General features: G+C 39.9%; 1 protein-coding gene across 1 annotated transcript in view; it reads right to left on the reverse strand.

Annotated features, from left to right (window-relative positions):
* The window catches only part of SHISA9 (shisa family member 9), a 184,908-nt gene extending 168,314 nt beyond the window's left edge, over positions 1 to 16,594 (reverse strand). The window contains 5 exon segments of the mRNA XM_040575028.1: positions 2,789 to 2,915; positions 10,045 to 10,292; positions 10,295 to 10,659; positions 10,907 to 10,981; positions 16,533 to 16,594. Coding sequence (XP_040430962.1) covers positions 2,789 to 2,915; positions 10,045 to 10,292; positions 10,295 to 10,659; positions 10,907 to 10,981; positions 16,533 to 16,594 — 877 coding nt within the window.
* Positions 16,595 to 24,397: the final 7,803 nt, after the last annotated feature.

Genomic DNA, 24,397 nt, shown 5'->3' on the forward strand with positions numbered 1-24,397 from the left:
CTTTTCTTTTCTGAGTATGAGAAAAGAAGGGACAAGAAACTCAGTAAACTGCACTTCTTAGACTGCAGGGCACTGAAAGAAATGTCTACTTTTGGCCTTCCATTGCACAGCTGGTTTCGGCAAATAGCTGTGCTTACTGCAGGCAGCTTAGAAAATCTTTGTTCTCTGGTAACAAGCAGTCCAGGGATAAAAACACATTCATTTTCAGTGTCAGATGTCACGCAAAGTTTGTCCCATGCAAAGTTTGCCAGCCCACTTTTCAGAGCTGGCAGCATCAGCAAGATGTTTTTTTCAAGAGGGCAGAAACAGGAACTGAACCTTCAAATCAGAACATTTTTAATAATGTTTGGCCTTCAAAAGTTTGTCTACAGTATCTTGAAAGACACAATATGGAAATGGTATATAATGCCTAATAAATTACTTCTGCCCTCTTCTTATCTACGGACCAATGTGAAAAGTACATCACATTTTTAAGTTTCATTTCGAGATGACTAGTAGATAGAAAGGAGAACTTAGAAAAGAGAACCTAAAAATATATATTTATGTAATACCAAAGTGTCGATTCTATAATTTTGTTACCACTTCATTTCTCTGTATAAGTAAAGATCTGGAATAGAATTCAGGTTTATTGCTTGTAAATATACCCCCAAAAGCCTGTCACTTTTTCAGCACTAGTAATATGTAATACTGCTCTGACAATGTTTTCTGCAACATCCCCACTCTTGCAGTGTTTCAGAACTCCACTATAAAATTTCAAATCACTAAGATACTGGGCTTAGAGTATTTGCCTTAATAATGTTTCTTTCTAAAGCTTTTTTCCTGCACCATAAATGCACATGCACTCAACCCACCTTAATCATTTGTGATGTATTGGCTAATTCTACAAGGTCATTTAGTCATGTTTTAGATGAGTTTATGAGGGAATATAGTGGCAACAAATACAAAATAATGAGTAAATGTATAGAATATTGGTTAATTTGAATTCAAATCCAAGAACCTTAATGAGTTTAAAGACCTGCTGTGGTATATTGAAGTATACAAAGATTTAAGCAAAACAGTGTGAATTACAAAATTCTAGACACAGTCAATGCAGGAAGAATCTATTTACTTTCTGGCTCTCTTCATTAACTGGGATTCTTAATAAACATTTCATGTGTGAGAAAAACAAAGAATTGTACCCTGAGTTCATTAGCATTTTGCATTTTCCTCCTTGAAAACATGGTCACAGGGAGGATGAGAAGAGATCAGGCAAGAGCTAATACACAGAGCAAAGAGAGAGAGATAGTGCATATCCTCCTTAAACCACAGGAGCTTAAAGGGGTTAGAGCGCCTTTGATTGAGAGAGAGAAGCATAAGTTCCCTCGAGAAGTGGCATGTTTTTACACAATTAGAGTTGTTCTGCTGCAGTATGTAGGTACCTCCCCCTCTGCACTGTACAACTGCACAGACCCAGGTGGAAGTACTTAGCTGGAGAGCAGTGCAGACAGATTAGATTTCAGAGCTCACTATATGTGGTATCTTTATTAGAGGTCACAGTTTTAATTCCCTCCTATTATCCTGTAACCACGTGCATAAGAATCACAGTCAGCCTCTACCACAAAACAAGTATCAAGAGTGCATGCAGCACATGAATCATCTCTTCTCTCATTGTCCTTACCCTGTTCCCCCAAAAGAAGGGAGCAACAAAATCTCACAATAACTGCACAGTGCAGTCTGAATAAAACTAATTCTTTGCCCAGCTATAAGCAAATTTCTGCTTTCTGCAGTTACAGAAAGATAAGGAAAAGACCAGTGCATATAGTTTAAATGTTTCAAAACACAAATACCAGTGCAGGGAAAGTATATTTGCAGTAACATGCTCAACTACCTTGATCTACAGCACAGAATAAATCCATCCACTGCCTAATAATCCATACCTTCCTGAATGACAAATATATTGAACTTAAAATTGTAAATATATCATCTAAAATTTCTATGTATGCATATATATGATATAGATGAATACAAAATACATAAACACGTGCAAATTAAAATTACACTGAAACTGTTCATCATGAAAGGAAAATTTATCTGAGCATGAGAAAGATCTGCACTGTGGTCTAATACAAGACTGAGAAATAAGGTGCCTAGGATTTCAGAACCCCTTGAAATGTCACCATAGTTCCTCTGAAACTCCAAGGTGTACTTTTTCCTTGCCTTCAATAGCAAACACATAATAGCAGGCACAGAATAAAAATAGTATTTAAAACAAAATAATAGTCTTTCTCTCATATTTCCATTACAGAAAAGAATGAGAAAGTGAAAACCACAAACAACCTTATGCTTTCCAGGAAAGTATTTAACTATTTTACTAGCAGAGATGATATAACAGCCTAATGAGACTACTTTCCTATTGGGTGTTACAGCTGTATGAAACGTCTCGTTAAATCTTGCTGTAAGCTTAGCCATTTCTATTTTGATATAACAAAACATAGAATAATGGATGGATTGATGAGCTGAAGAAAAACACCAGTTAGGAGACAGAAGTACAAAGCAAATATTAGTCAACCAAGACACCTAATTAAAATAAGAACAATAACTCTTTTTCTAATCAAAATCGCTTTCTGTTAGTGTTGCACTATTTGCACCAGGAAATCCTAGATATTTCTAATTCTGTGATAAAGAATCTTCCTAATTTGCAAGAATCCTTGTGCCGTCTATCCTCATTTAATATCCACCAATATTCATTCCATAGTACTCATTTTAGTGCCAGCATTCCAAACATTAATATAGTTATAATGCAACTTACGTAAATTATTTGGAGGAGGTCTTGTATCCATGTTTTCATAATGTTGCACATGTACTACAATGTTTAGATCTCTTTCCATATGATCTGTTGTACAAGGACCTTGAGGTCGCATAACATCAGCAGAGCCCTGAAAAAGAAACAAACAAAATCAGAATAAACCTGTTGCAAAATATGTAAGGTATTTGCAATACTTTACAGTTTATTTAGTTTGAGATACGGCCCATCATAATGTCTCAGGACAAATCAGGACTCGAATTCATCATGAGACTTTGCACCTAAGGCTATTTAGCCTGCCTTAGTGTGCTAGCAGTAATAGACATGTTAAGTTCTTCAGCTGTCTTGGCTCTGTAGGAACATAATTTTAGCTTGTTGAGACTTGCAGAGTTCTGCCATTGCCTGTGCTCGGTGACTGCCACTGCAGCTCTGCCACTGCACTCAGCTGGCAGCTGAGCAGCTCAGCACCGGCCCCTGCGGTTACCCTCACACCTAGATTCCCAGCAGGGTCTGTTGAGGTTAACTCCCATGCATGCAACTAACTGCACAGAGCACCCACCACACAGAGATCTTGGCCATTTTCCTTGAAAATTATTACCAAAGATGAAAGGTCACCTGACTGTAGCAATCCAGTAGGTATAGCACCTGCCATAATCAGGGATTTAAGCTGTTCCCATCCAGAAAGGGAGCTAAAAATTGTCTTTTCTCATTTCTGTGACAGCGGCCTGATCATTAAGATGAAGCAAAGCTTGCATGGCAACACTGCTGGCTTCCTTGAAGCTAGTTCAGAAACAGGATGAAAGCTTTATGGAAGGAGGGAGAGCAAGCAAAAGGAGTCCTAAAAGTTAGGCCAGGCCCAAACAGACAGTGGTTGGGGGGTGTTCTGCAGCGTTGCAGGCAGCAGCTGTATCTGACATGTATCTGAGATGGGTTCATCCTGTGCTTGTGTATTTTTTTTCCAGACTAGTTTCACTGCCAAGCAACGTGCCTAGTAGAACTCTGTTCTCAGGCATGTAGGTAAGCATGCACACCTGTATCAGCTACATTTTAAGCTCTGAAGCTCTCAGCTTGGCATTACCTACCCCTCTCTGTGATGCTGGGCCATGGATTTCTACCACTGACTCCACTAGGAGCAGGATTAGCCCCTAGGTACATGCCGTGTAACTACCTGCTGAAGCTCAGTGGTACAAAATAACTGGCCCGCCTGCAGAAGCTGTTCCCTTGGGCAAAGGACAGACATGGTGGGTGGCACGAGGGTCTTCAGGGTTCCATGCAAGGCCTCTCTGTTTACGTTAACGCAGCACTGACCATTATTTGCCTCTAATTTTTAGATCTCTTGAGCTAGTTTTTAAGGGAATGGCTGCATCTTCTGGGCACTGTGCCCAGTTTAGTTTAGTTTAATTTTCTGCAAAAATTATATACAATGTCCCAGATACTGCATCAAGGAAGACTAGCTTATAAACTAATAAATAAATAAAAATAACCACATTCACTTGTGAAAGCCACAACAAGTGCCATCTAGCTCCTCCACTGCACTTCTGTGATATGTTGATTTCTTGATCAAGAAGTACTGTACTTTTAAATATTAAATAGTAGCTTCATTTAAACTACAGAGAGGAATTCTGAGCTGGAGCTTGCTCTCAGATTGCAGGAACATTGCTTTGGTACACATCTGAATGATACTGATGTTTCCTTGTGTTTATGGCTAGCATTGTGTTATTAAAATATTAGTTACAGTTGTGATCAACATGTTACAGAGTACTCTGTTGATGCTGTAAAAGGTCAGGAGATAGCAACCAAATGATTAATGGTATCAGAGCAATGTTCCCCTTTGAAGCAATGCTTATACAGCAGAAATAGCAGAGCTGGCCTACATAGCAGAAAAATAAAAATTCACTAGGAGAGATCTCACAAAGGTAGGTAGAAAATGGTGCAAAAGGAAAGCATTGTTTTGAAAAACATAGTTTTGAATACGTGGGCACCAAAAGCATCAATATCTAGTCAATTTATGCAGTATTTCTTTATACAAAGGAAATTATTGACATCAATATTCTTATTCTAGAGGCAGCTGGACAAATTTCTGGGAAGGGAAGAAAGGCAAATGAAAGTTCCTAACTTGGATGTGGGAGTTAAAGCTGTGTGATCTCATAACACATAGATTAGTATTTCCCAACTTTGTGAGAGAGGGTTTTCAGAAATGCTTTCCTCATTGCCCTTAATCTGATGGTAAATATTGTTCACTGTAGACTTTAAATAACACCACATGTGATAGCAGATTAACTGCTGCCTGTCTGTGAAAATGCCAACTAAGTTTCCTACCATTTTAAGGTGGCTTTTTTTGAAGCAGTTTTAAGGAATGAGCTGTCCAACTCCAACTGTATTAAGGAAAAAGGAACTTCTCATAATCAAGTTGTATTTTTAATAGCATGGCACCTATGTTTGTACTGTGTTAGCCAAAGTTGTACGATCTTCTCAGGGCAGAGTAGGTCACATAACAAAGAGCTTGTCCTTACCTTCCACTGGTGTAAGGGAGAGTTAAAAATGTGTGGTAGCTCATATTACTGAAGCACAAAGGAAATGCTGTACCTGTATTTGGTTCTTTTAGGGATTTGTCCATATAATGTAATTGATAAAGGGAGTTTTGTGCCCATGACAATATGCTTGAACAGATGTGTGCTTCAAAAAATTCTGCATAGGCCACCAGAATGTTTTAATACCTCCATGCATGTGTCTCACCTGAATATCATCATACAAAGTAGGTCCCACTGAAAAATGATATATATGTGGAGGATCTTTATCCACACCTTTGCTGTATTTGATGATTTTTTAAGGAAATGTAAGCTACAAGATAACCTTGTAATCAGGTAGCCATATCAGTATGTTCTGTATATTGATATTGACTGTAGCATTACAGAAGTGATGTTACCTACGTGTGAGTTCATGCCCCAGAACTATCCAAACATCACAAAACTTCAGGATTTCTCTTGCCACAAGATTTTTCTCTTTGGATATATAATATAACTTACAGATGTTATAAAAACATGTGGAGCCATGCATTTCCCTTATGGTTATAAGCCTGAAGAAGCTGAAACACAGGTTATTTCATGAAAGGTCAGTTGTCATATTTTGCCTCCAGAACTGGGTCAAAACCTGTGAGGGAAATAATTTCACACATAGGATTCAGTATTTTGGCAAGTCAGACTATTTTTGGCCGCAGGTACATGCCTATTGAATGATCAACAAAAGACTTGACTTGTGAGCTCAGCACATTGTGAAGGATAAAAGAAGAGCTCAGATGCTGCATAATATTCGAAAAGCTGCTAACAGGCTGTCAGAAGCACTGCTTTAAAAAAAAATCTATAGAGTACGAGTATGATTGTAAATATTGTTCTTTCGGTTCCTGGTTTGTTTGTACATTCTCCGCAAGGATTAGGGAAGAAGACAAAGGTGTAGCTTTATTTACAGAAGAATCTCCTCCATGGAACAAAAGTAAAGCATTTTCCTTTTCTACAAATTTTTGAGAGAGCATTCTCCACTTTAACTAGGGAGCCTAAAAGTCCCATTGCTGTAGTCTTAAGCAGCAAGCACATGCTGCCCTCATATGCCTAGCAGAGCTTCTAGGTCTGCTTCAGGAGGCAGATCCTTTCTCTGTTTCCTTTCAGACACGATGCTGCCACATGCGTTCCCTTTGCCATGTCTGGTAACATATACCATCTTACTCCCTTACTCTCTTAGAAGGCAGGAGGGTAAAGGAGTTATGCTGCTTGGACCCTACTCTTACTGCTTAGTTCTTGGACACTGTACCCAAGGGAACATTAATCTCCTTTATCTCCTTTTAATGTCAAGTAACAAAGGGAGAATGATATACACAATGTATTATCATGTGATGTCTAAAGGGAAATATGCCATGTAGAGTTAATACTGTCCTTCCCTCTCCATTTTCATCTTCCATATTTTCAGTTCCATACCAACAGTAAGGTGTTTTACTGAAAAGCACTGATCTAACAAGAAAGAAAATGTCAGTAGTTCCACACTTGGAGTCTTTTTGCTTAAAACAAAAGGAGGCAACAAACTCCCTAAAAAAAGAATAAATTTTGACCTTTTTTTCTAAAATAGACTTGCCCAGTAGAGATTTTTTTTACTATGGATTGTTTTCACTGCGTAAGTACATTTTCCCAATGCTTTTTCATTGTTGAATATTTCAGGAAAAATCAGGGAAATGAATAGAGCATTCTTGGTTTGTTTTGGTATAGCAGTAAACAAAATGTAATGAAAGACTATAGAAACTACACTCACCGAGTCTGTGAAGTTTCCTCTATTTGCATATTGTACCACTCTAACACACACGTGTCTTACTTCAGCAGCAGATTACTGACTATAAGATGAAATAATATAAGGAATTAATGTGTGGCACACTCTTGCTTCCTATTTACAAGTCAGCATTCTTATTCCCATGTGTCAGGTAGCTGTTCATATATTTTAATGTAAATAAAAAATGGAAATACATTATTTACACCAATTGTATTTGGTTCACTTTTAAAAAAATCAGCCCTCATAAAAAAGATCAGTTTACATTATGCATTGCCTTTTTGATAAGCAATGCCAGCCCTTCCATAGGTGAATCTTTCCCTAGGATGGAGAGGATTGCAGTGTTTTGTGTATACTTTGGCTAGGGGAGGGAAAGGAGACAATCTTAGCTAAGGAAACAGATAACAAATCAGCCTCCGTGTGTTTCTTGCTGCCAGCCAAAATGGAGTAACACTTAGTCCTTCTGGTTTGGCCTACCTAACAGTTCCAGTGCATTACACTTTTGCTTGTTAATAAGGTTCAGTACATAAAAACCGTAAGGGGTGTTCTTTCTGGTTTTGTTTTTTGTTTGATATTATAGTGATGTGTGTTATAAAAAATGGTGAATATGAATACAGGCTAGATATTACTTTAATTGCTGGTACCATTAACTGCTTAAACAGATAAATTATTTGTTTCTAAAGCACTGCAGCCTCGTTTGCAGAACATTAGTAGTGTAAAATGAACTAGGATGGAATATTTCAGTTAAACACACATCCGAGGACAAAGGGGTTACTTCAATTCTTCACTCAATGAACAGATTTTTAGATTGCCCAAGAGATTTAAAAATTAATTCCTTTTACAATTAATGGTAAACCCACCCCATGCAGCTGTAATAGGAGTGTGAGAACTTTTTTGGGGGAAAAAAAAAAAGCAATATCGCTGCTTTTTCAGAACATGACTAGCTATTATGTGTACTGAGTGGGTGACTGTTTTTCCATGTGATCATGACTTTCCAAGTTGCTATAATCCTGACTTGAACATTTTCATGGTGAGGAAAGATCTCAGACAGTGTTAAGTAATCAGGGTAAGACATGACCCTTCTAATAACCACTTCAGAAACCTAATCTTTATGCACACATCACTGAAGGATTTCAGAATGATTTTCCAATCCCCTAAAATTCTCTTTCCATAAACTAAGACAGAATATCCTTTCAGAATACTTCACACCTGTACTTTAAATAGCCAATATACAGAGCTTCTTTAGCGAATATTTCTGTTAGTAGGAAATGGGATCTATTTAAGCTAGGAAGGGGAAGGCTACACCTTCACTTTGTCCTGGTTTTTGTAACTGTTACAAGCCCTGTCTTTTTGCCTGCATGAAGACACTACAGAAATAGACTGAAGCAAAGGAGAGCTTTTTCCAAACAAGCTTCAGCTCCTTAGTTTAAGAGTAAGATTTTAAAAAGAAATTGGGATCCATGTATTCTTTTTCTCAATTTTGTAGTGCAGAATATTCAAAATGTCCACAGGATTAGTATACCTTGCTCAACGAAAACTGTCTTTGCAGAATTACCACTGACATACAGTGTTGAGTTGACTAAAATTTCTGTGATGTGCTTTGTTCTCGGTAGTATCCATATCAGCCAGTTTAAAAATAGCAAATAATTGCTAGTGAACTGGTGATGCATTTGCAGGAGTATTTTGGTGGCTTTTTCCTGTTCATTTCAGGATAAGCTGTTAAACAAAAATCCATACAGAAACTTCAGTAAAAAAAATATGGCTCCAGGTGTTGAGTTGGTCTCTTGGGCTGTATTTCAGAGGAAGACTCTTCATCTAAGCTTTAAAGATTGTGAACCCAATCATTACCAGGGCAAGAGGAAGCTTTCTGCCACACTGCACGTCCAGTAGAAGGCATCCTTTTAATTGCATTTCATCACCGAAGTTGCCCAAGATGTTGGAATCGATTTAGACTCTTTAGTGGAGCTATTTGCCTTTTTCAATGCCTTTCCCCCATCTGCTTTACTTTTATGTGCTTGGGATTAGCATAAAAAATCAGACAGACTGCAAACTTGACAAATGTGTTATGCCTTGGTTTTGAACTGCTGTGACAATCTTGGTTTGAAATATGTTGTTAAAGCCACTGGGCTCTGTCCCGAGCTGCCCACCTGCCTCTCCACCACTAGGCAGCCAGGATCTGGAGTAGACGGCACACAGCATGCCTAACTCTAGGTGGGGGAGGTTCTCTTTGATGTAACTCAGCCATTACACTGTGGATATAGAGTATAACACACACGTATATGGATGCAAGATTTTCATATTCCATTTTTTACCTCTCAACAGTAACTGGAAAATATTAAGAAATTCTACAGTAGCTTTTCCATTTTGTTATCCCTCTTTCCTTCTACCCTGGCTCATTTTTACAGCTCAGATATTTTACAAATAGCTCACACACTTGCAAGGGTTGGGGGAGTAAGGAAGGTCCTGCCAAAACCATTTTGCAGCTGGAGAGGGAGGGTGAGATGACATTTGTTTACATGCTTCATTTGAGAAGTAAAAACATTTTCCAAGCTTTGAAACAGTCAGAAGAGGGAACCCATCAGGCTTTCTGTAATTCAGGGTTGCTGGTTGCAGGATTTTGTTTTCCTATTCATGCACAGTGTATCTGGGAACACTTGCTGGATCTTACTGGGGAGAGGGTCAGACGCTGCAGATAAAAATGGACTGCTGTCTGTGCAGACTCCCCAGTTATTTCTAGTCTTCCTCAGTATACGTGCACTTTGATAACCCGGGCTTGGAGAACCACAGGAGCTCTGCGAAGTTGGTATCTCTGTCGGTCGCCTTGCAGGGGAACGCAGCCTGCCTGGCTGGAGGTGTTTGTTTAGCAGGAACACACGGGCTCCTCTCTTCTTTTTGTGTGTGTGTTAGAGGGGGAGGGTGGGGAGGGGACACAACACGACCCTGCTACCTGGCACTCAGCCTTACCTGGACATGTGCTCCCGCTGGGGTCTGTGCGCCTTCTCCAGCCCTAGTTTGGTGAAGATCCCCACCAGCACCATGACTGCCACAACCCCGCAGATGATGTAGACAATGAGGTTGGTTTTATCCCTGGTGGGGTCATGCAGAGGGTCGTCGATGCGGGAAGGAGGCTTCCCAGTGTTCATCCACAGCGGCGTCTCATAGTTTGTGCAGGTGCTTTGATCCAGCCTCGTCTTCTTGAACTGCAGCAAAACCTGAAGCCACAAGTGCCGCAGCAGAAGATGAACTCCCCCGAGCTGCAGTTAAAGGGGGGGTCCCACTGCCCCATCACGTCAAAGTAACCCCTGCAGAAGTCCGGGGTGGGAGGTGGCTCGGAGGGGTCCAGCTGCTCCCCGAGGCTGGAGTGGTTCCCCCCTGAGAGCACCACGAAGCTCCCCAGCTGCTGGCCGGCTTTCTCCTGAGCCCGACACACCAGCGTGAGAAGGTCCGCCACCAAGTAGCCGAAGAGCAGCCGAAGAAAACCTTCCATTCTGCCTCCCAGCCCCGGCTCAGCGCTGCCTCCTCCGCCGCCGCCGCCGCTCGAGCTGCTGGATGCTGCGCTGCGCCAGGAGCTGAACATAAATACGAACATACAGGGGCTGGCTCCGTCAGGGGCCGGCCGGCCGCTCGCACTCAGCCCTTCAGCACCGCGGACAGCCCCGGGCGGGCCGGGCCGGGCCGGGCCGGGCCGGGCCCCGGGCGGTGCCGCAGCCCCGCAGCCCCGGGCGGCACTTGTGGAGCGGGGCGAGCCGGGGGGGGGCCGGGCGGCGGGAGGCGGAGTGCGGCGGGGGCGAGGGGCGTGGAGGGCAGCGGGCGAGCTCGGAGCCTTCCCCGCGCCGCCTGGTGCCGCCGGGGGCTGCCACCTTCCGCTGCCCCCCTGCGGGGCCCGGAGCGCTGCTCCCTCACAACTCCCTCAGCCCGCCGCCCAGCCCCGCCCGGGAGGAGGAGGAGGATGAGGATGAGGCGGCTGCCCGGTGGCATCCAGCCCGGGGAGAGCCGCCTGGGCAGGCGAGGCAGAGCCGGCGAGCCCAGCCCGTACTCCGAGGCGCCCCCTTCCCTTGCACCCCTCTGCGGAGCCGCCCCCCCGCCAGCTGCGCCCCGCTGAGCGGCTTCCCCGCGGCCATCAGCCCCAGCTCGCCCCCCTCAGCCCCGGCCCTTACATAAGGGACTTCCCGCCCAGGCGGGCGCTCCCCACAGGTGCGCCGCCAAAAAGCCACGGGGCGCCTCCTGAAGGGGGCCAGGGCGGCTGTGTCCCCGTCTGTCGTCAGCCCGCGGGCTGCCCGCCGAGGCGGGCGTCTGAGGGGGGCGAGGAGAGCGGGCAGCCGGCGGAGCGCTCCTTCTCCCCGCCGAGCCCCACTCACCTGCGAGGCGAAGGCAGGTGCCGGCAGAGCGGCGTCCATGGGGCTGTGCCTCCGCTAAGCCATGGGCGCTGCCCCCGGCCCGCCGCGCCGCGCACAGGTGCCGCCTTACTCGCTCCGCACGCCTCAGAGCGGGGCTGCCTTCGTGCCTGCTGAACATGAGCTGCCCCGGCGCATCGTTTGTTTAAAAATCTTGTTCTAATGTCAGTCAGGCTGGCTCCAGAGGACGCGGTGAGGCTGCGGGTTGTTTGTGAGGCACAGAATTAAATTAACTTCCCCCCCCAAACAGAGAACTGACTCTGGAAGAGACTTTTTGGTGATTCACTCCCCAGCCCTGTGGTTTAACTCTCTCATCTCCACCTTTTGGGTTGGCAGCAACCTGCGCAAGTATTGATAATGTTATCCTGAATACTATGCTGCCACCAAATGTAGGAAATAAGCCCGTTATGGCGTGACTTAGCAGTGTGGGCTGGTGCTTCAAGCAGCTTCCCTTTTCTTCTCAGGGGACACGGCTGCGGTGGCCTCGCTGCAGCCTTGGGGGCTCTTCTGCATGCGGAGGGGGGGCTGCTGTCCTGGCGTGCCATGGGGGTAACAGCCCTGTCCCCCTGCTGCACACGAGGGGGTTGTGTCGTTGTGGCACTCCAGGAACTTTGGCCAACTTCACATGGAGCTGTTGAGTGGTAAATACCCAGAAAGGTGAGGCAGAGGACAAAGCAGACGTCTGGAATCGGAGAGGGCTGTAGTTAGCTAATTGTGATCCTTCGCCTTCTCTTAAAAATAGACTCTAAGTACAGTGATTATTCCACCACACAGTTTGACAGTAAGCCTTGCATCCTTGTCCAGGAGGCAGGTTAGAAAGCCCCTTTATTTCTCAGCAGCGAAAAACAATCAGTCTCAGCCAAAACCAGCCTTTTTGGGTTTTAATATTTAATTCTTAAAACCTCCACCTCATCAACATCCCCTTTCAAGTCTCCTCTGAAATCATATCATTCCTCCCTTGTGTATACTTCTCTCTGCTATTATTTATTATTTAACACTTTGTGATGCAGTTTGTGCTGAAAATACTGCACAAAAATGAATCTGTTCCATACGTATTATCGCATCTAGAGACATTCAAGGTCCAGTCCTGTCAGGCGCTTAAGATTATGCAAGTTTCCCTGTTGATCTCACTGCTAAAAAGCTGCTTAAATATTTTGCATGATTAGTGCTGTACATGTGTGGAAGAAATAACATAAAATTACTTATTTTGTGGGCTATTAATCCTGACTGCCTGTGGTACAAGTTTCTTATTTGAGTTCCTGGGGTTTTCCTTAAGAATTCCCCAACAGCAACAAGACCAAAGGATTTAGTCTATAATTAAAAATCTGCTTGATTCAGTTCCATGAGATCAGGATCTGGTGCTAAGAGGCATATGCTAGCTCAAAACTAAGGGGAAAAAAGGGAGGGTTAGTCAAAGCTCTCTGAAAAGCAATGTTTTCTATGTCACCAGTAGATCCACAGAACCCAGAACCCGTAAATCATGTTGCCCTAATTAATCATAAATTACTCTAGTTATGCTCTATGTGCCTGTTAATTATGTTAGCAGTAAAGTTATTTTCACTGTATCATGTCTTAGAATTGTAATCATAAGGTAGAGTTGTTCTCGACTAGAGCATGAGCCTCTTTTATTTGGCCTTCTGCAATGTATTTTAATGGCTTCATAACATGTAGATGTAAAAGTATCTACATGATCAAAGTATAAAACCATTAAGTACAATAATGGAAACAACAAACTAGTTGAGAGAAATGGGTGTTTCACAGAGTAGTGGGGCACGCGTTGGGTTATTATGTGATTTTATAAAGCTTTTCTTGATGAAGTCAGTCAATAAACTTTTAATTTATTTTAGTCGTCTTTATGAAGTTGAGAAATGCAGAAGATTTCACAATTTAGCACCACGGTGTTCCACTTCCAAGAATTCTCTTTTGACATTGCATTGGGGTAAGTAATAATTACTTACTTTTCTACAGTTTTATCCCGTAACTAATGTATTTTGCCTCTAAAACAATGGAGAAAATGAATGAATATTTCAACTAGAACTCATAGAATGGTCTTTGCTCTAGCTCATACCCACTCAGTTAAGAGAAATACTTAATTTTAGGCACAAACCTTATACAAAGTCCATTAACGCTATTATACTTTTCTTTATTTTCTTTCACTTGTTTTTACCAAGACTTTCACCTGTGGATCAGTGCCAGTGCTCTTTGTTCAATTTTAAGCTAGAAAATAGGCTATTTGGGGGAAATCCTGTAGCAATGTATAGCCACATCTCAGGGTAAGTTATATGAACATACACTGACTCATACTCTTTATATATGTGTGTGTATTATATATGTTCAGTTTTGTGCTTAGCTGTATAAACTATTAGAACTGATTCTTGCGGGCTTTTTATACAAATAAGAGGTTTTGAGAAAGAAAATCAAGAAAGATAATGTGTTAATCTGAATAGAGGTGGAGATAAATCTGAAGAATATAGAACAATCAGAACACAGACCAATTGCACTGATCATGTTCCAAATTCTACATCTCTTTTTTTGTTAATAACAACAGTGTTGATGCAAATGCTGAGTATTTCCCAGGGACAGATTACCTGCTAGGGAGAATGGTCCTTTGCTGAGCACTGAGCCACTGGAGCCTTCTAGCCAATCATTAATTCCCGAGAAATGCCATACAGCTCAATCATTATTATTAACAGACATTCCAGAACCATGAAAATCTGTCAAAAAAGCAGCTAGACAGGCCTGATCTCAGACAGTATTGATGCAAAGGGTATTTTGTGATAAGAAATGTGATGGGGAAACTGGAATGAAGCAGTCAGTGTCTGTTTCTTTGATACCTATTTCATACCGCAATGGGATATTTGGATGTATAGATACGAAATGTATTGCAGTTGGAAAACAAAAGAGATGATTCTACTGTATGAGGCCAAGTGGCAGCATGTTTGCAATCACTAGTCTTAAAAAGTACATTTAAATGTTAGAACATGTCTGCTGTGGGGTAATAGGGTAGCTTGAAATGTACAAGTTACCTTAGCAGACATGTCTTGGAGAAGGAACAAAATGTGTTCAGCAAGGAGGCTGCAAGAGATGTGAGGTTTGTAGATACTGAAAACAGTCCAGTGATTTACAAATATTGTAAACAATCCTGAATGACACAACACACAAATTTGTTTTAAACACCCCTACATTCTTGAATCATCTTGATTCACATTCATCATACAGCCCCATGTGCTGCTATTAAGTTTTGTCATTCTTACTGTTAGGAGAGGAGTATGCTTTGCCATTGGTGTTAGGCTCACTGGATGGTTAAAACACAATTGGTGCTAGACCTTTCCTTTAGTTACACAGCTAACACTTCATAAGCCTTTGGTATTTTTACCCAGTAACTACAATCATTAGTAACATATTAGTGCAGCACTGTGTGAAAACCCAGCCTGCAGTGTGTTGACACTAAATATGCTGCTGTAATTATCAAACACACAACTTTTAAACTAACCTTTTGCTTTTCATTAATAAAGATGCACCTACAAACTAGGACAGAATGAGTTTTTTTCTTATAATTTCATGAATTTGTAGCACCTTTAACTAGAACATCTTATAAAAATTACACATCATATTAAGCACTTCTTAGCAATTGTCCTCAACTCTGACAAAATACAGCTTGCACATAGCAAAGGGATCACCATCAAGAGATCTTACTGAGCCAGGAGGTGCTTCATGAATGAAAAATCACAAGACTTGTTTCATGGCTCACTGAGGAGGAAAATAGTTTATTGCAATTCTACAATGTAGAAATTACCTTTATCACCTAATATTTTCCTCTGACATCTTATTGTAAAACCAAAACAGTAGTAATTGCATGGGGTAATGTGGGGGGAGGCAGTAACAGCATTCACGCTTGGAGTGGATTTAAGGAAACACTGCCTGTTCTTGTAGCTTCAGTTAAATGCAGAGGAAATAGTTTAATTCAAAAAAAAAAAAAAAGATAAATTTAGAAGGTAAATGGAGTACTTTTAAATGTAGAAGAGGAAACGTGTACTGCAAGGGTCTTCAGTATACAGCAGGGGAAAAGTGCCAAAATGTCACCAGCGGCTTTCAGCAGTATAGCTGAAAAATGAGTTGTGCCCTCAGGTTTGCCTGTTGCACAGCTATTCCTCTAATTCTGAACAAGGAAAACTGCCAGTCAGTTTCTCTCTTTGGCAAGATTGATGTTGCTTTTGAATTGTAACAGTATTGCAAGTACCTGTGAACAAGGTATGTTTCTGCTTGTTAAAAATTAGACTGCCACAGAATTTAGATCTGGAATGATTGGCCAGGTGTCTGAGGATTACAGCAACTGACAAAGCAAGCTCTGCAGATCATTCCAGACTCATGCCAGCAAAATCTTTATGTCTTGTTACCAAAAAAAGAAAAAAAGGCTACAGAGGATCAAAAAAAAAATCGGAACTGCTTTTGTATCCTTCCAACTGAAAACCCAACTACCTTTGTTCCCATGAGTTCAACTTTTCAAGGCAGAGAGGAAGCCTTTCTAAACAGACCTAAAATAGCATTAAAATTTTTCAAGGTTAAAGGCAGTATAATAGGCTGTATGCTGTGTCTGAGCATAGAGAAGCTGTGCTTAGGCATAGAAGAGGACACAGCAGAGAAAATTTTCTAATCCTCTGCTGTCTGACTCTGGCATATATTAGAACAGCTAAGGAGCTGATCTAACCAATACCTCTTGTAAAAACTCCTCAGTAACTTTATATAACAGGGACTGGGAGGTGGACATGTCTTACTTTAGAATGCTCTTTCTCCAGGCCTGGAACTTTCACAGATGGAAGTCAGAACAGGAAGAAGTCCAATTAGTGAGTCAGTTATAGCCTTTCAGTTCTAGCACTGTTAACTCTCAGAAGCTAAAAGTGAGCTGTAAAGCGCAGAAGTGAAGAACTTGCTCTTTACATAAATGTAAAGTTTCTGTATTACATAATCGAAATAAGATTTTAGCCACTGCATATTTTCATGTCTTCCAAAATGTGCTAAGTCAGGCAACCAAAATCAAAAGTTCTTACTGAACATTACTTTCTAGTGTGCTTCCCTGATAATAAGCTTTAATGATAACTCCCCATATCATTGTCACAACATGCCCATCCAAGTATTTCTTATCTTACATGTAGTAATAATACATAGATGTAGGAACTCTCACATTTGTGGAGAAGGAAAAGGAAATTTCTCTGACAGTTTCATTTTTAAAGGATGTTAACTGCTAAAAGATGCTCAAGATTTTCTAGTAACAAGACAGATGAAATAAGGGGTACAGAGAAAGGAATAACCATCTGAGTTCTGTGATACTTTTTTGATTATATGACACTGCAGTTTTCATGTGGATATCAGATTCACTTATGTGATTACCATGCCTGGCTGAGAATGTCAAACGTGGTTGCCAAAGATTAAATAGCTACAGTCCAACTCAGTAGCTATGAAATTTAACAACCGTCTTTCCATTGATTTAAAATGGAAACTGCACTGGGTGATTTTGTTCAGAGATGCTGAATAATCACAGCTTACACTGAAATCACCAGATGTCTGAGTGGTCAGTACTGAAAATCGGGTCACACATTTGAAAGCCTAATAATGAATTCAGTGACTAATTTAGGCACATATGTTGGAAAACTGCTGACATGCACAAATACACATACAGGTTCCAGACCATGCTTTTAGGCAGATGGTAACAAATGTCCCTTCTTGACTCCACTTGACAGACAATGTAAAGAGAAATACTAAAGCTGGCTCCAAAGGGATTTGCTTCTCTGTCCTCTAGGGTGTTAGCCAGTGAGAAGAAATGATCTATGAACCAGGTGTACTGACATACAGGTCAAAAAAAAAAATGAAGATCTCAAGGCAGGAAGCTAAATGCAGTTTCATGTGTTTTCTTTCTAGAGAGCACTGTGATAATGTTAATAGGGTTCATCATCGATAATTCTCAGCACAGTACAAGTCTGTTATACCTACCTAGAGTATCTATCTAGAGCATCTGTCTAGGTATTGTGTTATACCTGTCGTGAAGGAAAAGACATCAACCTTGCTTTTTGCATCATGTCAATAGTACACTGAAAAGTAAATGCTTAAAGTAAATAATGTACTCTGTAGAGAAACAGTTTTGATAATCGTTCTTTTTTTATCGTGGTTTCGTTGAGTATATTTGCTTAAAGTTGTTTTGTATTTATTTTTTTTAATTATTGTGAAAGTACAGTGATCCCACAGCTACTAGATAATGGGTCAAATAAAAGGATTTTAACTGTTATGTGAAATGCACATTAGGGAGTCTTGAAGTGGTGCAAGAAGATGCTGAGAGCAGATATTAGTGGTATCTTTTCATTGTCATGTTTACTTAAATCAGCAGATTATCTCTAACCTGCTAAATATAATATAATTTTAATAACATATTCAGGATATCTGCTCCCCAACACATAAATAGGAGATTCCAGTAAGGTTAAACACGTTTTTAGTACAAAATGCTGGCATCTGAGAGTACAGATTTCAGAATGGTTTGTTTATTCTGCATATTTGTATTGGCAAGTGACATTGGACTAAAATGTAAAGAAGATGCAATAGGAATACATATGTATAATACAGAAATTATATATATATGTATTTATAAATATATATATATAAGGCCAGTTGTAACTTAATACTTGATAAAAGGACAACTCAAAATTTTCTTGGGTGTGTGTGGGAATTAGTCTGTCATTCACTCCCGCACACCTGATAGAAAGCTGGCCTCTTTAAAGTGAATTTTGTAATTTATATACACCTTGAAGTCTTAAATATGATTTTCCAGTTTAACAAATTCTCCCTGTGAATATAGTGATTGTTCTTCTTTAAAAAGAAAAAAATAAAATAAAAAGGAAGTCATATGTCATTTCTATGCAAAGTAGGACAGTTGAAGTGAGTCTTGATAATATGACGAAGAAACAGATCGTTTAGATGGCTGAATAATCGGATTGCTTTCCTACATGAACAATGCAAGCATTTCAATACGTAAAATGACCATAAGTGAAAAAGAGCAGATATCTCATAATACCCAATTATCTCACTTGTTTCTGTCATAATGTTTGGCTCCAGTTAAAAAAAAAAAAAAAAAAAAAAAACACTTGCATAGCAAGATCAGAAATAGATCTTCAGTGCAAAGACTGAACCTTGGTCCAGTTTTCAATCTTTTCATCTCATCACAAAGGACATTTGTAGTATTAGGTCTATTGGTTGTCATTAATTTCTTATTGACAGCTGTATACAGAGGACAAAATCTCAACCTTTTAGTGTTAAGAGGAATATTGCTATTAACAGGAGAGAAGATCCCACAGTGAGGATCAAAACATGATAAGTTTATTCTCATTGAGATGTTCTTCATAGGACATAAAATTCCTTTGGTTACAATGGGGTCACTTTGTAAGGCTGGTGTTATTCATAGCAAAAGCAAAAAAAAAATCTAACATTAAAGGATAGGAAAAAAAAGCACATAGAAAATGTTAGACAAAAAATAACAAAGATTAGGGACATATTCTCAGGCCTATTACATAGCAAGAATATAGAAATATTTAAGGAAAGAGTATTTTACATACAGTGCACCTTTAAGCGCCAATGCAGATAGCTCTATACTGCTCAAAATGCATTCAAACAGCGCTGGTTTCTATGTCCATCAGCACATTGAAGCCCAAGGGAGGCACGGTCTGCTGGCAGAGTGATAAGGACAGCTCTCTAGTGCATATGCTGAGGGAAGCTGCCTGCACTACTAGGGAAGCCAATAAAAATCAGCAGCGTACTCAACAATCCTTGTTTCTACCTTCCTGCCTACATCTATCCTAAGCAACTTTTCTGTGCCCTGACAGTGTAAGAGGATGAAGGCTGCTTCTCTCTGACTTTGTGACCTTTCACTACAGTTGCATTTCACTGGGACAAGAGAAGTCATTTCTATGCCATGAACAGATAAAATTTTCTTGGCAGCTGGCATACAGCTGTGGAGTTCATTCCCTGGTGACACTGGAACGATTACAAATCTTAGCTCCTACGGAATAAAATGTAAAATCTGTTATTTTCACCTCCCTGTTCCACAACAATGAAAAAAAACAAAGCCATCCCTCCTCGGACATGAACAGAAAGATGGAGATCCTTTACTGTGATTACTCTTGGAGCTTGTAAAGGTGTTCTGGTACCATGGTGATGAACACAGTATAACTGCCAAGATAGATGATGGATCCAGCTGGCACTTCTCCCTCCTCCCCCACACATCATGGTGCTCACCACAACAAGTTTATGATTTTGTCCTAAAAATCTGTTGAGTCTTGTTGGTCTTTATGAATTTATTGCAGAAACCACAAAATGCTCTCTTCTCTTTTGATTTAGTCTACACTGTATGAGAGAGGTGCGCAATTTTGGCAGAAATGACACCCATGTGTTATTTTATTCTCTTGGTTTTTCAATGGACCAAATAACTCACCTGAAGTTTTAGCAGATTAATAAATAAATGTGAGTTCTCCTTCTGGCCAAAAAAAAAAATCTGTCTGCTCAGTTGTCTTAGTCAAGTTTTACCCAGAATGATATGATTATGTTTGTTCAGGTGATATTTGTTGTTCAGAAGCTCAGTGAGAAAGTTCTGTCTCTACCTACATTGCACTTTTTCTGTTTACATTGGATTTATACAAGGATGACAGTTTGTTGTTTGTTTGGTTGGTTTTTAATCCAGAAAATAAATAACTTCTAGACTAGTGTAAGATCATAGCAATATTGAAAATGTATTTTCTTCAAGAATGGAAAAGTGTGAAAAATAATAGCAATGGCATTGGTTCGCAAAACCTTTCTCAGGTTATGCTGCTGTGGGAAAAGCAGATGTCAGTATCCAAGGTTTATAAATCCATTATTCAACATACTAGGAGTTGATTAAAACATTTTTCATTGAGAAATTAATTTTGAATGGATTTTAGCAACTGAAATACTTTATCTGGATGTTTCCAAAACTCCTGCATGTTTCCAAAACAATTATACCTTAGAAGCTGTGTGCAGTAGTAAATACTGGGAGAATATTAGCAAATGGAATTCTAATGGATCTAAATGGGACCAGGGCTCCTTTCAGCCAGGGTGAATTTGGCTCTTTATTTGCTTGAGTTGCAGAAATCTGATTAACCAAAGTTTATCCAGAAGTAAATTAGCGCTAAAGCTTTAAAATCAGAGCTTTGAGACTACTAGCATAGCCTTATGCTAGCTTTTTTCATCCAAAGAGTCCAATTAAGCCAACTTGGCAGAAGTCTTAAAAGCAAGTATTCTCTGCTGGTTGTTAGTAAAAAATTGATCACTCTTTATATTAAGACAAAGGGTGCCTGTTTGCCCAATGAGGAGCAGAAGAGGAAAAACAGAGCGCAACACCAGAAGTACACAGTTTTCTTCTGGCTTTAGAAGCCAAGAGGAAAGACTGGAAAATCTAGTACTAGTCTGTTAATGATATCATTATTTCTGGCTGACAGCAAGGTAACAGATGCTTCTTCAGGTCAGCGCTTCCCAGCCTGTTCCTAGACAGACTTATTTATGATTATTTATGATAGATGGACTTCAAGTATTGTGGCATATCAAGTGCATGAACAGACCACGTACAATGGTCAATGACTTAAATTGCACAGTGGGAGGATCCCTCCTACAGTGTAGCAACAGTGGCTTACAGAACCTGCGCTGGAAAAGAAATTTAGCCCTATAAAAATAGTCAGTTCAGTCCCAAATAAATTCTCAAAAGAAGGCTTAGGGCAGTCAGAATTTATGCACAGATTTTATGCTGATTTTCTGCACCGATTCCTCCTCCTTCTTCCTAGATGAATGGAAATATGCTTACTTGTGCAGGTACCTTGTTTAGATGGCTATCCATTTTGTATTTAATAATATTTGAACTTTGACTGCAGCTTGCCTGAAAATAAATAAGTAAATCAACCTGACTTCCTGTTAAATTTGACCAGCTCTTGAGCAAATTAGCCACAGAGAAGCAGAGTAGTTGCTTTCCCAACAGCTTGTTTCAGCAAGGAATGTGATGATCTCCAACTAGGTAAGCTTAGAAGTATAATCATGAATGTTATTTTGACAAAAGTTCCAGCCCTGGCAAATTCTAAACAATTCAGAATTATTTAATACTTTTCACAGAAATAATCAAACAAGGTGGTAACAGATTAGACCAGGTAGAATTGCTTGAGAGTTTGTGAAGGTAAAAAGGTACTGTCATTTTGGAATCAAGACAGACATCTGGTCCTCTATGTAGGACGTATAGAGAGTTAGATGCCTCAGAATAATGAACCTTGAAGTCTGAATACTAAGTGGAAAACATGACAACCAATAATTAAGCACTGATCACAGAGGTCTATCTCACCCAGTGCCCATCTATGGAAGTTAAATATCTGGCAGAAGATAGCAAGCAGGTGCCTCTTTCTATTCAATTCCAGAATCTGGACTCTGAATTCCACATTCATCTTGTCAGCGTAAGAAGAACTCTGGTCCCTGGTTTCTTTTTGTTGTATTTGTTTTGTTTACTTTACAAAAACCATTATTAAGAGATGAAGAAGCTACTTCAAATTAATATGAGGAAGGACAGAAAAAGAAAGAAGAGGTTCTTTGGAGAGTGGAAAGCCTAAATGTGAATCATCTGGACTTCACTTTGCTCTTCAAAATTCAAGTGGTAGGACAAGTATGAGTACTACACCAACACTAGATATACTCCACTAGCTCTCCAATCAGTGATTACTTGTTCATATTCAAGGCCTTTCTTCAAGGTTTTCACTGGAGTACAATATAATTCCTATGGCATCTGCAACTCAAAAGGTCACTGCATTCATTGAAAACATTTTGAGTTATGGAACTCATCATGAAATGGGAGTAAGGAGACATGCCTTCAGAGTCTAAGCCTAAACACCAAAGATCAAAGCCTGAAAAGATTTCTTCCATTCATGAGAAGATATTAGCATAAAAACATTTAGAGGGAAGAGACACATGCATAACCACTTATCTTACTGTGAATTCACATGTGCTACAGATTTAATTAAAAGACAAAAGGTCAACTGTATTTTCTAGATATTAAAGTTAATTGGTCACTACCAATCCGCAATCCTGCCATCTTTGTCAGAGCCTTAGCTAGACTGTTAAAATGCAACCACCACCACTCTTCTAGGAATTATATGCTCATATTTTTCTCATCTAATTTTTTTTTCATTCAGAAGCCCCTAATATGTAGGAAGGTATCATGGTTTTGATTTATGTATGTAACTCCAAATGACAACATATACACTGTGTATGCCATAGCCTCAGGCGTTAGGAAAGTTTTGAGCTTCCACTTATTTTATTTTTATTTTTTTTTATTTCCTCCTAGGCACTCATTACATTATTCCTATCATGCTGAGCTCTTCTAATGTTTAGAAATATAGAATTGAGAAAAAAAAAAAAAAAGAACAGTCAGAACAGTCAATTAATTCTTTCATTTGAATAATTAAACATTTAAAATATTCCCTCCATACCTTATGTTCAGCTATAGATATATTATTAATAGCAGCTTGTACTGTGCACTCCAAGAGAATGTTAGGCACATAATTCCTAGAACCTGGGGAGGATAATATTTCCTGACACCGTGAATTTACCTGCCCAATGAAAAAGTTATTGTGTTCTAATTCAAATGTGTTTCACAGTGTAATAATTACACTGTATGAATGTTGTGCTTTTCTATGAAAAAATCAGCACAGTTAATTATTCAAAAAAAGTGTTATGGTTGATGAATCCATCCCACTGTGTTTAAAAAATGTTAATTGTGCTTCACTATTTTTAGGATGCTCTTGTTCTATCATTCATTCCCGTAGCTTACTCTGTAAAGACCATCCCATAAATGTGTGACCTTGGGTTGGTAGCCAGACTGACTGTTGTCAGTTGAGTATCAGCAATGGTTAAACATGGTTTGTTACATCTCTATTTGTTGAGTGTGTTCCTGTAGACAAACGGCCTTCAGTCTCTACTTCTTTCAACTGGTGTTCTGTAATTATCCCGCTCTCAGACCCGGTCTTGAACAACAACATCCAGTGATTCCACCATGCTTGTTTAACAGCCTATTAGGCTTCATATTAGAGGCTCTTTTCTTCAGCAGGTTGTGTCCAAAGGCACACAGAAAACAGTCTTTTCAAATGAGTATAAAAAGTGACTGAATTATAGAACAGTTTGGGTTGGAAAGGACCCTAAAGATCATCTAGTTCCAAGCCCCATCTTTAATTTTTAAGTTTCTGTCTTATCAGTATGTACATCAAGATTAAACTTCAACTTCTTGGTTGCTTTTCTGAACAATCACAGAATATTGATCTAACTCAGAATATGCCTACAGTAATCAAAAAGCCTAAATGACAGAGACATCTGTAAATGACAGATAACTTCAAATCTGTCTCTTGATCACTTCTGATTAGTTGTAGGCAGGCTATAAGAATTTAATGGAAGTTGTATTTTAATAGAAAGATACTGCCTTATTGAGAGAGTTTTCTGGTACCCCCAAGCTCTGTAATTTAATTATTATCCATTAATATAATTGCCACGATGCCTAAGTGATAATACACTGACTTAGCCCCAAAATTCTGATGGCCATGAGTCTTAGTTTATCTGATTTTGGAGCTAGAGTGTCTGAAGCACAAAATGGTGGAGCAACTCTTTTGCAAGGTCATGGGGTAAACTTGCCAGAAATGTATTTGCTGAGCATTGAATGTCGCATTCTTCTCCAGCCTACTGTTCTACGGAATGCATATCTTCTGTACATTCTCTACCACAGACACCTGCAAACAGCAAAATGATGTTTAATGGTTCCATATCATCTGGAGAAGAGGCACTTAAGTTAATTTCATCCTTTTGCCTGCTTATAGGTAAAGTATCTTTAAGTTAATTT

Source organism: Cygnus olor, chromosome 15 (assembly GCF_009769625.2).
Source record: "Cygnus olor isolate bCygOlo1 chromosome 15, bCygOlo1.pri.v2, whole genome shotgun sequence".
NCBI lineage: Eukaryota > Metazoa > Chordata > Aves > Anseriformes > Anatidae > Cygnus > Cygnus olor.